The sequence below is a fragment of the Silurus meridionalis genome, chromosome 1 (assembly GCF_014805685.1).
Source record: "Silurus meridionalis isolate SWU-2019-XX chromosome 1, ASM1480568v1, whole genome shotgun sequence".
NCBI lineage: Eukaryota > Metazoa > Chordata > Actinopteri > Siluriformes > Siluridae > Silurus > Silurus meridionalis.
In genome coordinates, this window is record NC_060884.1 from 3072360 (window position 1) to 3088527 (window position 16168).

Sequence of the window (16168 nt, forward strand, 5' to 3'; positions counted from 1 at the left end):
CCAAGTCTCAAATCAAACACCAAATCCGCCATGTTTTACACCATTAACCCTCTGGGTGGCGTTTTGTGGGTTTTTCCCTCATAATGGCGACACAAACTTAAATTACTGTCTTTATTGATCGTACAGATAAAAACAATACATCATTTAAATCTGTAAAATGTCTATAATTTTATATATATAGGCTTCCTGACTTGACTTGAAGAGGTGCAGTTTCTCCGGTATCACCTCATTAACTGTCCGTGTGGAAACATAGCAAAGGCTCTTAATGATGTCCACACGTCTCTGCACTGATATAGCCTTTATATTTAATCACTGTACATATGCTTACATACATATCACATGCTGTAAATATGATACATGTTTAACACCTCCAAGCTGCCAGTTTTGGGCACCTGAGCAAGCACTTAACTCACTACTGCTCATTTAGTAAATGAGATCATTAAGAGTCGCTCGGGATAAACACTTCCAACAGGAAGTGGCTATATCTCGCTATCTTTGTCTCTATTTTCTATCTAATTGTCTCTGTGTCTCTTTTAGTAAATGTCTCTGTCTCACTGTATATGTCTCTCTCTTGCTGTCTCTTTATTTGTTTCTCACTCTTTCTAAAGCTGTGTCTGTGTCTCTTTGTCTTTGTCTCTGTCTTTCCTGCTTATTTACATGTCTAACAAAGTTTTGAGTTTTGAAAGTAATGCCATTAGCGATTCTTATCTCTAGTTTCATATTGAACATTATAAGAAGTTTTTAAAAACAGAACAATAAAAGATTATTAAAATTGGTTGCTGGTAAATCATGGTATAGCAGTGGTGCAGGTGTTGGAGATGTGGTTCTTGTACCTGAGTCACTTCTCATAGACTTCGAGTTACTGAGAGAATGAACAGGAAGGAGAAGTTTTGACCCTCTTCCATCATGATCTAAGAGAAAACAGTGGTCGCTTAACTATAGAAAAACCAAGAGTCCACTAAGCAAAGGCTTGTTTGCCACCTCTCTGGTAGTGTAGTGGTTAGTAATGCGGCCTCTGCTCTCTGACTCACCCGGTTCAATTCCTACCCCTTAGCTTTCCTTTAAATTTGTTTAAAAAGTTTTATAAAAGAACCAAAAAAGGTCCTAAAAATCAGGTTCTTGCAGGAGATCCTGTGGCTCAATTGGTAGAGCTTTACCTCTGGGTTGAGAGGTTGCTGGTTCAAACCCCAGCCAGGGCTCAAAGTTAAGTGTGTGGAAGGTTCCGGTGACCATAATGAGGAAGGTGTCAGAAATGGCTGCGTGGAAGGTCAGTTGTGGACGGTTTCAGAGGGCATATCCTGAACCAGGGGGGCAATATTCAGGCGTTTGCCCCCCTGGCGTCTGAGACACTGAAAACAGGGGCTTATGAAGCAAAAACACCCAAAAAACTTATGAACTTAGGCTCCTGGCAAAAAATTTATTTAATGACACTTTGTCTTCTCCCCTAAATGCAAAACTAATCACCCTCACATTTTTCTGAGGCTATAACCCAGCAGGTCTTCACAGCCTTTGTTTACAATCACCCACTCCATTGCTCACCACACACTAATTTCCACACAACTTACCTAGTGCAGGGACAAGCCAGATTTGAACCAGCAACCTCTGAGCTCAGAGGCAAGGCTTTTACCACAAAGCCATCAAGTCCCACAACTCACCTTCTTTTTTTTGGGGGTTTATCCTTCGTTTCATGTTTCAAAGCAAGAAATTCAGACCAAAAAGAAACACAGAAAGCAGGATTCGAACCCTGAACCCCACCAACAGCAAAAAACCAGTCTTAACCCACTGAACTATCAGGAAAAAACAGGATGGGAGGCTTGATTAGAGCAGGTCTATCTTTTCTTTCAAACCATCAACGCAAGAATATAATGCTAAAGACAGACTTAGGAAGCAAACCCATATCGTGACTAGCAGGGACAATGCAGGATTTGAACGCTGATTCACACCATTAGAACCAGCATTAACCCACTGAACCATCAGGAAGGACAAGCTGGAAAGCTTGTTTAAAGCAGGTCTATCTTTCTTTTTAATCCATCAAAACAAGAATATGAAGATGTAGGAATCAGGAATTTAACCTATCTCATGACTAGCAGACAGAAAGCCAGGTTTGAACCCTGACCACCAACATTAGCAAAGTACTAGCCTTAACCCACTAAACCATCAGGAAAAAACGGGATGGGACGCTTGATTAGAGCAGATCTATCTTTCTTTTCAAACCATCAACACAAGAATTTAACGCTAAAGAAAAATGTAGGAAGCAAATACAGATGTAAGTAGCACAAGTTGAACCCACATTGTAAATAGCAGGATTCGAACCATGATCCCCACCACCAGCGAGATACCAACATTAACCCATTGAACCATCGGTGAGGACAGACTCGGAAGCTTGTTTAGAGCAGGTCTATCTTTCTTTTCAACCCATTAAAAACAAAAATATATCGCTAAAGAAAAATGTAGGAAGTGAATCCTGATCGTGACTGGCAGGCAGAAACCAGGATTCGAACCCTGAACCCCACCAAAAGCACAACACCTGATTTAACCCACTGGACCATCAGAGAAGACAGGCCAGGAAGTTTGTTTAGAGCAGGTCTATCTACCTTTAAACCATCAACACAAGAATATAAAGCTAAAGAAAGATTGAGGAAGCAGGAACATAACCGACATCACAACTAGCAGGATTCAAACCTTGATCCTTACCATCAGCGAGGAACCAGCCTTAATCCGATGAACCATGGAAGAGATCAGACTGGGATGCATGTTTAGATGAGACACAAGCTTTAAACCACTGAGCGACCGCTGCTGAAAAGCATGTGTGCTTTTTGGAGGGTTCATACTTTGTTTCATGCCAGCGCAGTAAGAAAGAAGGCATGTAGGACTGGCTTTGAAACCTTATCACCAGCGTGGACTATATTAAGGACCATGTTCAGGCACAAGCCTTAACCCACTGAGCTACCACAGAAGTGCTTTTTTTTTTTTTTTTTGTGGGGTTATCTTTCATTAAAGACCAGGAAATCAAGAATTTAATCTAACACAGAAAGGACAGAATTGAAATGTTTTCAGAATGGACAAGGTCCAGAAGTTTTATTTACCAACACAGCAACCAGCTCGACCAGGAATCAAACTCTCAAACTCATCCTTGTGGGGATCGATCGATCGATCTATCTATCTATCTATCTATCTATCTATCTATTTGCTGGATTCTCTGTAAAATTACACTTTTTATTTGTCTTTTTAACTTCAAAGAAAAATTGAGGCTGGTGGGAGAATGACTTTTAAATGAATGTTTTAGTAACATATAAATAGAAGTAAACAGAATATATAGGTTTAAACATGGCATTGATAATTTAATGTGGTTTGAGAGAATTCAAACTGTGCCATATGTGCTGTTATGGAAAAATAACACTGCTAACAGACCCTTTCTTCACCACGATACTATAGTCTTGATTATTTTCTATTGACAGCGTAAGTATCCAAGTTTGATATGTGTTAAGGTTTAAAAAAAAGTTAAAATGTATAATTATTTATTGCAATAACCTGTATGTAAGAGAAAATAATAAAATATCGAACTTCAAGTAATTAAATATCGCCTTTAATGTTTAAATGCACTGAGGGTGTGATTTAGATTCCTGTTTATTCTGTTTTCATATGCCGTTTCATCTCAAACGCCAGAAGTTCATTTAGACAAGAGTTTTAGCAAAAAGAGAATGTTTTACTTTATTCATTAACAGTTTCCTAGCTGAGATCCTCCTATTTATTCAGCTTTTCACAGACAATGCAGTGTTCAACCATGTTTATTTCTAACAAATCAAATATGCGGATCGTGAATCAGAACGGATGAGCCGCTTTGGCGACCCCTACTGGGAGAAGCTGAAAAAAGAAGAACAAATGCTAACAAGTTGCTCGAAACGTTCCAAAGTGTGCGTTCCAGTGAACATTTAACTGCATTGGACAAACACAAGACTAATATACTGTATTACAGAATGTTTTTTTTATAAAATGCTTTTAAAGGATTGAATAAAAAATCTCTCTTTTTGATGTATGGTTGAACACTAAGGGTAAGATACAAAACAAGCTCTGAAACAGTAATTTTGCTTTTAAACATTTGATTGGACCAAGAAATATGTGTTAATTCTCTGTATATTCAAAATAGACATCTCATCAGTTCACTGTGGCACTAGTCTAAAATGAAGCACCAGTGTAATATCTTTTAATTTCTGTCATTCTCTTTTATTCCACTGCTCTTGTTTTGAAACCCAAATAAACCAATCCAAAAAGTCCAAGATGGAAAAAATTGCCAGCTTTATTACGAACCACATTCCAGAGATTATCAAGTGAAATACCTGCTCGATTTTTTTTTTTTTTTTTATGTACACATAAAGATCAGCAGGAAGAAGCTGCAATCATGAGGCCACTCGAAACTGCGAGAGCGGTTACTGACCATTAGAGCTTTTTATCAACAACACTGATTTAATGAGCTTTAATTAAGTAAACTTTATTATTTTTTTTAGCCTACTATGAACTAAACGGTTCTTAATCCGAAGAATGTCAAATGTAAAAAATAATATCTCGGACCGAGGCGGCAGTGTGGACTACCTTTATTTATCCGATCCTTTAGGCTAAGCAGCTTTGTTTTGTCTTGTTTTTTTTTTTTTTTTTTTTTATCCCTTTGTCTTTCTTTCTTTCTTTTTTTTGTCTCCTCTGGTTTGTTTTCTATCATGGCAAAAATATTATGTACAACTTTCAAATGATACAGAATAATACATTTAAAATTCTTAGTTACATTAAAGGTACAATGATGAGCATCGTGACTACTGTGGTATTGCACAACTTGGCATCTTTGTGTTAACTTGGGGAAAGAAGAAAGTGCAGGATGGTTTTTCTTTTTTTTTTTTTTTACCTTGGAAATGAACTGCAAATAATAACAAGGAGTAAAATAAAAAAAGGGTGTGGGGGGGAGAGGGGGCGTTAAAAAAAATAGTACACAGTGTGCAAATGACTTGGCATAGACAAAAAGAGATAGAGCAAAAGAAAGAGAGAGAGAGAGAGAGAGAGAGTTCTGTTTGAAGAGAACAGTACATTCCAGAGCAACAGAGAACATCGAACACTGACATTCAGAAACATCCACACTTAATGCACTAACAATTTCACTTCAAATTCCTCTCTATACAAGACAATCTTTTATTATTATTATTATTATTATTATTAATATAATTTATTAATTCTCTTTTTGTCTATTATGACTCGTATTAACAGTAGCGATGTCACATCCAAGTCTAACGTAGCGTACATCTCCAGTTCATAGCTGTACTGCAGTAAGATGTAGGACAGGTGGGACAAGTGGGACAGGTGGGACAGGTGGACTCTGACTGATGAATCCTCGGCGATGTCCCGGCCTGTTGTAGGTCCACTGTTCTAAAACTAAACGCTGGATGCTGGCTGCTGGCTGCTTCGTGAGTTGTGAGGTTTTTTGAATTCCAGAGTTTAGGACCTGGGAAAGGGGCGTGGCTTTACCGGGTCGAGGACAACACGTGTCCTGGCACCCAGCCTTCCGCAGCAGGTGATTGGCTGTTAGCAGGTCGATACACCAGACACATATTCTGCTGATTGGTGGCCAGGATTTGCACCTTCTCGCCCACGATTACGCAGATCTCGTCCTCCTTCACTGCGTTGTAGTCCTGCGTCACCATCACTGAAGACAAGCCGTTACACTCCGCCTCGTCTAGGTCCTGCAGGTCATCACACACACACACACACACACACACACACACACACACACACACACAATACAAATTGTTCACATTAGCAGTTATTATATTATTGTTACAGCTAATATTTATTTATTTCTTCTCTTTTACTTCTGATTTAACAGTTTACACTTCATGTAACTATGAACTTAAATATACTGAACATCCTGGTTCAATTCATTGTGTTTTATTAGTACATAGAACTAGCTTTTTATTTACTTTTATATTAATTGCTCTGTAAATTGTTTTCTCTTTATATATACAGATAGTTATATATGCCCAAACAATGTTCCACTTACACCGACCAGACATTAAATTATGACATTATAACTTTATGATCGGTGAATTGGCTCCTGTTAGTGGGTGGGATTTATTAGGCAGAAATTAAACATTTTGTCCTCAAAGTTGATGCAGGAAAAATGGGCGAGCGTAAGGACGTCTAGACGACTGAGTCAGAGCATCTCCAAAACTGCAGCTCTTGTGTGCTTTTCCTGGTCTGCAGTAGTCAGAATCTATCAAAAGTGCTCCAAGGAAGGAACCAGCGACAGGGTCGTGGGCGGCCGAGGCTCATTAATGACTGGTCTGTGTGGGCCGAGCCAACAGACGAGCTCCTGTAGCTCAAATTGCTAAAGAAGTTCATGCTGTTAACACTCGATGTGTCAGAATTTTTTTAGCTGCAAAAAGGGACCAACACAATATTAGGCAGGTGGTTATAATTTTATATGTGATTGGTGTATTTACTGTATACTTGCTGCCACAACTTTACCTGTATATTATACTGTTTTATTATTACTATGATTATAATTATTTTCCTGGAGTATATTTAATAATGTACTGAATATATATATATATATATATATATATATATATATATATATATATATATATATATATATATAGTCTACTTTTGACGAGTCGGGACCTTGACCCATGTCCCGTTTGCCGAATATTCGCCTGGGCCAGGCTCTGAGACGGTTTAAAAATAAAATGAAGCAGTGCAGCTCCTTCAGTCTGCTCCATCAGTGACAGGCTGATTTATTGCAGCCCTAGAAAGCAGGATCCGCCAAGGCCAAGATGCTTTATGAAGAGAAGGAAGGAGAGAGAGACATAGAGAGATGGAGAGGGACTGCAGACCGAAGAGAGATGAGAGAACAGAAGGTAAACTAGGCCAGTCGTCCTGCTAAGAATAACCGTCCACTCCTCTCATAAAAGATGGTGTGGGTGTGATCCGTGCAAACACTGGAACCAAACAGAGGCACTGCGATCATTTCGCCCGCTACAGGACCAGCGTTAGGTCTGGACATTACATTCTGAAGCTTACATCCTGCAATGAAACGATTTCATGTCCAAATGACTTCCTGGAGTGGGTTCAGAATACCCATAATGCATTGTGTAGAGAGTAGGTCAGGCACCAGTTCAGACACTTGTCTAGTGGTCTAAATAAACAATTTTGGTAGGAGGGGCTTAGTGTCACTGTTCTGTCAATCACACTGACACTAGTCAATTATTGTAGTCTTTAGGTTCATGCATGCAGAAGAGGGTAGATAGCACTTTTCTCTGATGGTGTTATGATAGATAGATTATTAAAAATATAAATAAATAAATAAGAATGATGCAGACTGCATAAATCAAGCAACAAAATCAAGCAACAAAAATCTGCCATTGTGCACACATCCGGCAATTAAAACCGTCCGTGTGGAAACATAGCAAAATGTTTGTTTGGTGTCCTGATGATTTACGTCATTTAAAACACCATAATTACTTTAAAACAAGAATATTTTGTCTTCATGCTCTCTGTTGAGTTTGGTTTCACCCATAATACACATACATTTGATTAAATAATCCATATTTGCCCATGGCCATGTTGATTAGACTTAAAAAAAAAAAAAGAAAGCTCAATGGATAAGATGTTGAACTTCTGATCGGACGGCCATGGGTTCAATGCCCAGCAAGCTGCCATTGCTGGGTCCTTGAGCAAGTCCCTTAACCCTCAATTGCTCAGCTGATGGTATTATACTGGTACAAATAGATGAGATTCATGATTCACTGACCTCCTCCTGCTGCTTGTTGGGTTTGTGGGCGGGGCTGTTGTTGGAGGAAGAGGAAGTGGGTTTGAGCGGGGTGGAGGTATGCGAGGATGAGGACCGACTGCTGCCGGACGCCTGGCGACTTAAAGATTGAGAGGATCCGGTTTCCTTCTTCTGGTATTCCTGTGGGTTCTGGAGCGCTGTAAAAAAAAAATATATATCATTTATCAGTGTGAAAAGATTTGTCTTACGTCTGTGTTTTGAATGAGGGCGGAGCTTATTTCTGGGCCTGAAAAATATTAGCATAAGCCTGAAGAAACAATCCAGCTCATCAATTTTTTAAATTATATGATTTTAACAGACACTGAAACACCTTCAAACATATTTAATGAAGGAACACAGAACTGCACAACAGCAAAATACAGAAATGCAGAAAAAACCTCTGATTAAAAAATATGGCAATTTTAGTCCCCTACCTGTGAGGAAGTTGCTCTGCAGATCCAGAAGTTCCCGTATGCTCTGTACCCACTCTTGCTTTATGTCTATATTAGCAGCCTGTAGCGTGAGCCTCTCGGATGAGCCGCGGCACGCTAGCACAAACTTGCACGGGTCACTCTCGACGTGGGGCTCCATGCTTAAAAAGCTCACCTTATAGACAAATATAAACACAGTGTGTCCATATACAGTACATAGAGAATCAAAGATATAATGATTAAATGAATCCTCAAACCTGATTGATAATAAGATGTTGATTAATTTACCATAAAAGCAGCTCTGGTAGTTATGTATTTCAAATCACAGGTGTATATATAAAGTGATCATTCTAAAAATGTATGGTTGCTATAGTAACAACTGATTCATAGGCAATTGTCAGACTTCAGATGTGTGTAATTGTTGGCAGAGTGAAGAAGTGAGCAGATGTTTAACTTATTTTGGAAGGTGTCTCCAGTGTCAGCGTTTTGTAACAGAGGTAAAACGATAACCTTTTCTCATTTTTTCCTATAAAGTTGGATTGAGCTGCTACAGCATGCTGGAGAGCACACCGACCCACTGGTGATTATTTTCCAATAACTGCACTCCCATAAGACTTTTTTATTTTATTTGTCGTGTCAATCAGATAGCCAGCTCTTCACTCTGTACCTTGATGCTCTTCTTAAACTGGTATCCGGGTGTCGAGGACCCTTTGCGCAGAAGCTCGCTGAAGATGACGATCTGCTCGAAGAGGAAGACTCTTCGCTCTTTGCTGCGAGAGAGAACGCCCGAGTCTTGCTCCGTCACGAAGAACGTGTCCTGCTGCAGGAGCTTCCCTTGAGCTGTCAGTTTTCCCTGAATAGATATAAATTTTAGATATAAACCATCTGTATGGCAGGGAGAACGTGCCTGCGATAACATGACTAGAACTTAGAGCAGTGTTAGGGCGTTTTCACACATCACTTCATTTTAGTCGAGTGGGACAGATGTTTCTTTCACAGCTGGGTGTGGTTGAAAAAAAAAACAAAAAACAAACCCTGGAATCCCTGGTCCATCTGGAAACAGTGATCTCAGGTTTGCTTTGATTTCACACACCCAATGGATTCCACTCCCCAGGTCTGCTCTAAAAATGTGTTCTTGCCTTTACTTTCACGTCGACATGAGCTACCATGAGGTACCAGGAGCTACCACTCCTCAGCAGCATTGATTTGTTTTCCCTCTTTGCATTTTTTCTTTTTTTTATCATTAGTCCTATTCTGTCTAATTGGTGCTAATACTTAATAAGAGAAGATGTACACATACTGTATATCTGTATGAAGTAATTATTGGTGTAAAGAATTTGAGTAAATGTAGTTCGTTGCTATAGTCGGGCTACTTTCTGGTTTCACTGTGTATCGAAGATATAAGCGACTTTTACTCTCTGCTCAACTACATTTATGATTCAGTATACGTACTTTTGACTCTGCTATATTTGAACCAGCAATGAGCAATTAAATTTTGCACCTCTGTTGAAGATGCCATTACCTCTCCTCTACCCGCATCTGCTGCCTGTGGGCGACTTTTTAGCTCTGCTGCCTCGTTTTCAGTCCAAAATAAGCTTTAATTTCCAAAAAAGCTTTGAAGTTGAATAAAATTTCGCCTGAGAGCTGCAGCACATTACAGTCAGCTTTTAATATACAGTTTCACTTTATCTAAAATGATTTACTGTCATTTGATTTGCCTATTAAATACTAATAGTTCTTCAACTTTGTGACATCATACTGTCATTTTATTTGTTAATTGAAGATCCCTTTTTGAAAGATTGATATAAACTACTTTGTCCTTTTTTATTCTGGCGTGTTGAAGACGATGTTGTGTTGATGGTTAATGCAGTGTTGAGGTGAACAATTCCATTTGTATTTTTAGGAAATAAAACTCCACAAATGTTTTTGGCTTTTCGCTAACATGTGTCTTGGTGATGAGGATTAGTGCATACAATATGTACAAGTGTGTGTCAGAGGGAATTCCTGTGTGTGAAAACACCCCCCCTTCTTCTAATCGATCCTGGGTGTGGACTCTATTGTTTGGTCCAAAAGTGAGAACACCCTTAGCAGCACTGTTCCTTTTTTCTTTTATAAAAGCACTAAAATAGGAGCACTGATCTCTAGCTGATCCCTGGTGTGTTATGATTTGTTCTCCTGCGTATGCGTGTGGGCGTGTGTTTTGGTGTGTTCGGTGTGTTCGGTTGAAGCATCACCTCATAACCCTGCAACCTTCCCAAGTTCATCATATCATTGCAGCGCTTGGGAACAAGGACCATCAGGTCTACCGCTTTCTGTAGACAGGAAAAATATGAGTCAAGGGTTAGAGCACAGTCAAAAACCTCCACACCCTTAGTATGAAAAACAAAGGAAAGAAATGGGTTTCAATTGCAACAGAATACACTATATGAAGAAAAGTTTGTGGACCTGAGCATAAGATTGGTATGTGCTTTTTCAACATCCCATTCCACAATTTGGTCCCTTTTGATTGTTATATTGACCTCCAATCTTCTGAAAAGATGTTGCCCTAGAATTTGGAGTGAGCATGTGGAGATTTTGTGTGAGATTCTTTCAGCCACAAGGGTGTTAGTAAAGTCAGGTACTGATGTAGGTGAGGTCTGGAGGCTTGGGGTGCAGTCAGCATGAGCATGTCATACCAAAGGTGTTCAGTATGGTTGAGGTTAGATATCTATTGCAGGAGATATTCCAATACAAACAATGTGAAGCATATCTTCATGGAGCTGGCTTTGTCCAAGTGAAGGGAAAATTTCATGCTACTGCATCCAAAGATCCAATACAATTGTGTGCCTCTATATTTGTTGTATAGTTTGGGAAAGAGACAAATATGGCTGAAAACTGCAGGTATCCCAATACTTTTGTCCAAATAGTGTATATGGATATTTAGATGCCTCTCTATTATTATGAAGTTAGAAGAACTGTCAAATACACCATTTTTTTATCAGTCTTTCCAAATATTCCCAGCACAGTTCAATTCTCAGTTCTGATTAATCTGAAGGCCCCACATTTACAAACATGTAATTACTGACATGGTGATTTTTATGTGAGCAACTGTTTAGTTCGTTTTATGGAACGAGTTTCCGGTGACAAAGCTTTATTCCCGTTTTTTTGTATTGTATTACTTTTCACACTTTTTTCACACTTTTCCCGCAATGAAATATAAAGTAAGCACGTTCTAATAGCATTAAGAATGTGTACTAGAGCTTGTATAAATCTCTTACCTCTATTTCCTGACAGTCTAAGCCTGCTTTAGAGCTGTATTTCAAAAAGTCCTGGAAAAAAAAGCAAAATGATTTCACACACTTCACATCTTAAAATACAAAAATAACCTAAAGTATTCGTTGCAGTTCCTCTCCTGCACCTTGAGCAACAGCTGATATTTGGTGATCCGCTGTATGGGTTTGATCAGGTAATCGCCGATGGACAACCTGGAGTTGATCTCCTGCTGAACTTCCTGTTTTGAGAGAATTAAGAGATCAGTGTATGTGATGTAAAAGAGAGTGGGAATGAAAAGCAAGAGCAAATTCAGTTCATTTTTGTTTTAACAATGGACACTGACGTAAAGCAACTTTACAGAGATAAAGAGGTTATAAGGTTGTATAAAAGAGTGCATAAGTTTACTTCTGATAATTGTAGAGTATATAGTTTTTGTTTCTTTTAATTGGAAGTTTATCCATAATGAGTAATCAGTGGACACAGTGGCAAGGAAAACCTGAAGAACACTTTAGAGGAACAAGTTTTAAAAGGGAACCTCTCCTCATCTAGGTGTCACAAGTGTGATTTTTTTTTTCCAAGCATTTCTCACCTCAAAGAACGTGTCATATTCGGCCACTACAAACTCGGAGCGGGGTTTGTTCTGACAGTAAATCACATACATATGCAGTCGCCTCTCCTGTAATTAGAACAAAAAAACATGTGATGAGCACATTTTCTTTCTTTGTCTCTCTCTTCCACATACACACACTCCTGGCCTGTATAGTACAGGACAGCAAAGTATAATATAGTATAGTATAGTATAGTATAGTATAGTATAGTATCACAAAGTATAATATAGCAAAGAATAATGTAGTATAGTATAATATAGTGTAGTATAGCAAAGTATAGTATAGCAAAATATCATATAGAGTAGTATAGTATAGCAATGTATAGCAAAGTATACTATAGTATAGAATAGTATAGTATAGTACGGTATAGCAAAGTATAATATAGTGTAGTATAGTATAGCAAAGTATAGTATAGTATATTATATTTTGTATGGTGTAGCAAAGTATAATACAGTATAGTGTAGTATAGTATAATATAGTATAATATAGTTTAGTATAATATAGTATAGTATATTAAAGAATAGTATAGAAGGTGAAATAGGCCTATATACTATTTTATCTCGTACATAATAGTAAGCAAATTTTCTTATTGTATAGTATAATATATAAAATTTGTATATTTTTGTATTTGTATAGTTTAGTTCATTAAAAACCCTTGGATTTTATTGAGTGTAATCAATTGCAAACCAGGCTCTGATTTCAGCAATAAAAAAATAATAGGACAAAACCAAGTGCACTTGTGTGTTTGCCTTGTCCTCTTTAACTCACACTGTAAAGCTGGTGAAAATCTGATGACGATGAATTTTTCACCAATTTCAGGAAAAAAAATGGACGTTCTCAGATCCTTACCAAATTCACAGCATACATTATGGTGGTCAAGACTAACGCATTATGGTGGTCAAGACTCACTCTCTAGGGCTGAGATCCAAAACTCTCATTTCTAATATATTGAGTGCGATACTATACTACAATACACCATAGAATAAATCAATTCTAGAGGATATAAAAACAAAAGTAAGTGCACTCCTGTATTAATATAGGTCTCCATAATGAACACTGTGAATTTGGTGAAGGTCTGAGAACGATGAATTTTAATTTTTAAATAAAAAACTAAGGCTACCCTTACCTATTTTTAACCACAAAAATGTATGCCCTCAGATCTTCATCAAATTCACAGTGTGCAATAAAGAAGTCAAAATGGATGTAGGAGTGCAATTAGTTTAGCCTCTCTTTGCATCTCTAGAGCTGAGATCCAACCCTTAATTCCAGCAGACTGAACTCAATAAAATATACAGGTTTGGAGTAAAGCCTTTACTTACATGTTTAATGAAAAGCTCAGCCAGTTTGTCTTGATCTTGCAGGCATTTCTCCAACTCTCCCATAAAAAACCTTCAAATACACAAAGAAAGCTGTTCAGTAATGACATAAAACCCATAAAACTCTGGGTGGACACCAGATCAGTCTTGATGTGTTCTCAGGGGTGGCAAAATTATTGAAAATCTTGACACCTGCTAGTAAACACATTGATGAGATCTGTGGTATCTGCATGCTGCTGTTAGGGGTTTTTCCATAAATCTCTTCTGATGTAGACAAAATCGTGTCATTAATATATATATATATAAATTAAATTGTGCAAACACATGTAAGTGTGTTATAAAACATGACCCACTCTTTGTGCCAGTCGTAGATTTGATGAATGTTCCCAAAAACGATCTTATCTTTCCCCATCATGTCCTCAGAAACTCCTTTTTCTGCGACCCTCTTCATGAAACCCTTTTAATACAGGAAGGAAAGGTTTTAGGCCTGTGTGTGTTACATGTGATCAGGTGGTCCGAAGATTTTAATTACGTTTTCATAACAACAACTCTGACGTTATTTCTGGCTACACAGAAAATCACGAGTTTATTATTGTTTCTATAGCAACATCCAGTACATCCAGTACATATCAATTATATTATATATATATAATTATCTATTAGAGATAGATAGATAGATAGATAGATAGATAGATAGATAGATAGATAGATAGATAGATAGATAGATAGATAGATAGATAGATGAACAGCTGAACAGCTAGACACAGACAGACAGACAGACAGACAGACAGACAGACAGACAGACAGACAGACAGACAGATAGATAGATGGATAGATGGATAAACAGCTGAACAGCTAGACACACACGGACAGATAGACAGACAGACAGATAGGCAGACAGACAGGCAGGCGGGCGGGCAGGCGGACGGACGGACGGACGGAGAGACAGACAGACAGATAGATAGATAATGTGATCCCATTTACCTCTACTATTGTACCCAGGTTCTTCACATAGTCTTTCTCTGTCTGTACCATTTCATTCAGTACAAACCTGAGAACAGAAAGAAAACATTTCCTGAACCCAACAGTTTAACCTTATTTATATATTTATTTATTTATTTATATATTTGTTTGTTTGTATGTTTGTTTGTTTGTCCATATATTTATGGATTCATGCATGTATGTAAGTTCTGAATGGGGACCAAATCAAATGTCCTCATAAGGGACAAACACACACACACACACACACACACACACTATTGTTTTTAGCTCTTACATGCGTCCTCTCAGTGCTTTGTTTTTCTTTTCTGTTTCTGGGTCTCGGGGTGTTTGATCAGATGCTGCCAACGGATCAAATGATCCAGGCTCTGGACTCTAACAAGCAGAAGAATTATAATCAGGAACAGGAAAGCAGATGATGACATGAATAAAAGATGTAAGAACACTTGAAAACAAAAGTTTGCACGTCTTTATAAACACAAAAAAAACCTTGTATACTAAGTCACAATGTATTTCACATCAATACATGTAGCACAACCAGTTCTAATAATGAATAATGAACTAACAAATAAATAATTATTCTCTCGTACACATCCTCCTCAAAGGACGCAAAATGTCTTTTAAACCATTTTCCTGCTGTCTTAGACTTTGAAGTCCAGATTTCAAATTTGTACATTGTATGCTTCTCAGAATTTGATCTTATCTGCTAACAAACGCATGTATATTTAGCTTTATTGCAAACTTTTGCACTCAACTCTAATTAAAACTTGTTAGAAACAAATAAGGTGCAAGTGGGTCGATTAAAGGAGCTTCTGAACCTTCTCCTCCTGAGCTGAGGGATCTTTAATGATCTCCATTGGGGGAGGCAGAGGTGTGTGTGGCTCGTCTTCTGCTTCGTCTTCTCCACCGCTGTTTGTTCCTCGTCTTCCTCTCTGTAAAGTCAAAGAGAGAAATAAGGACATGAAAAAAAAGATCCTTCAGATCCTATGAGGAAGTTGTAGCTCTGTTGTTGAGGCTTTGCATTAATGATAAAAAGGTTGGGGTTCAAGCCCCCGTATCGCCAAGCTGACACTCTTAACCCTAACCCTTTCACCAACACAACCCCCCCAGCTCAAAGTGTTCTGTTATCCACATTACAGTCAGTCAATTGTTAATCTGATGAATTTGTAATTTTGGTCGTTTTTGTATTTCTGTTGCTAATGAATTGCTGTAAAAGGAGCTGTTAATATCAAAGTGTAAAACATTAAATAGTTTCAGCTATTTATAAAAACATCTACAATGAATTCTAATCCAAATCTTGACAAGAACCCCTCCCACATCGTCCCCTGACTGCCCCCTACCTCCTCTGCACTGTCCTCAGGCTGAACTCCCAGGTCCACGCTCTTGCGCCCGTCTCTTTTGCGCTGTTTGTTGTTGGGTTTCTTGGCATTGGCGTTGTCTCCCTTGCCGTGACTGAGGCGTCGCACGGGGCTGGTGAGCCACTTCTTTAACGTGTTGCCAGTCGTTCCCGATCGTTTGGGTCCTGGCGATGAGCTCGGCAATGAGCTCACAGACGCCTGAGGCTGCAGCGACGTCACCGACTCCGACTTCACCTCCGCACTGCCGATTGGGTAATTCTCTACAGGAGACAGCAGATTTGTTATTATTAGCATTAACACAATAACCAACATAAATATAGCTCAGGAGGCAGCAAAGAGAAAACAAATTTAAAAGCATATCAGACAGCAATAAACATGAAACAACATTACATTA

The 16168-nt window shown here is 38.4% G+C and overlaps 1 protein-coding gene across 4 annotated transcripts in view; it reads right to left on the reverse strand.

Moving 5' to 3' along the window:
• Window positions 1-4279: 4279 nt before the first annotated feature.
• kalrnb (kalirin RhoGEF kinase b) overlaps window positions 4280-16168 on the reverse strand; it is a 72859-nt gene continuing 60970 nt past the window's right edge. For 3 of the 4 annotated variants that reach the window (XM_046858977.1, XM_046858986.1, XM_046858993.1), the window contains 14 exons: window positions 15757-16034; window positions 15235-15348; window positions 14694-14791; window positions 14402-14468; window positions 13771-13874; window positions 13421-13490; window positions 12083-12169; window positions 11639-11731; window positions 11499-11549; window positions 10476-10553; window positions 8909-9094; window positions 8245-8416; window positions 7793-7968; window positions 4280-5723 (listed from right to left, as the gene is read on the reverse strand). In XM_046858977.1, coding sequence (XP_046714933.1) covers window positions 5505-5723; window positions 7793-7968; window positions 8245-8416; window positions 8909-9094; window positions 10476-10553; window positions 11499-11549; window positions 11639-11731; window positions 12083-12169; window positions 13421-13490; window positions 13771-13874; window positions 14402-14468; window positions 14694-14791; window positions 15235-15348; window positions 15757-16034 — 1793 coding nt within the window. In that variant the 3' untranslated portion in view covers window positions 4280-5504. Of the gene's footprint in view, window positions 5724-7792; window positions 7969-8244; window positions 8417-8908; window positions 9095-10475; window positions 10554-11498; window positions 11550-11638; window positions 11732-12082; window positions 12170-13420; window positions 13491-13768; window positions 13875-14401; window positions 14469-14693; window positions 14792-15234; window positions 15349-15756; window positions 16035-16168 lie in introns of those variants that run through there. The other variant, XR_006927130.1, reaches the window with a different exon arrangement.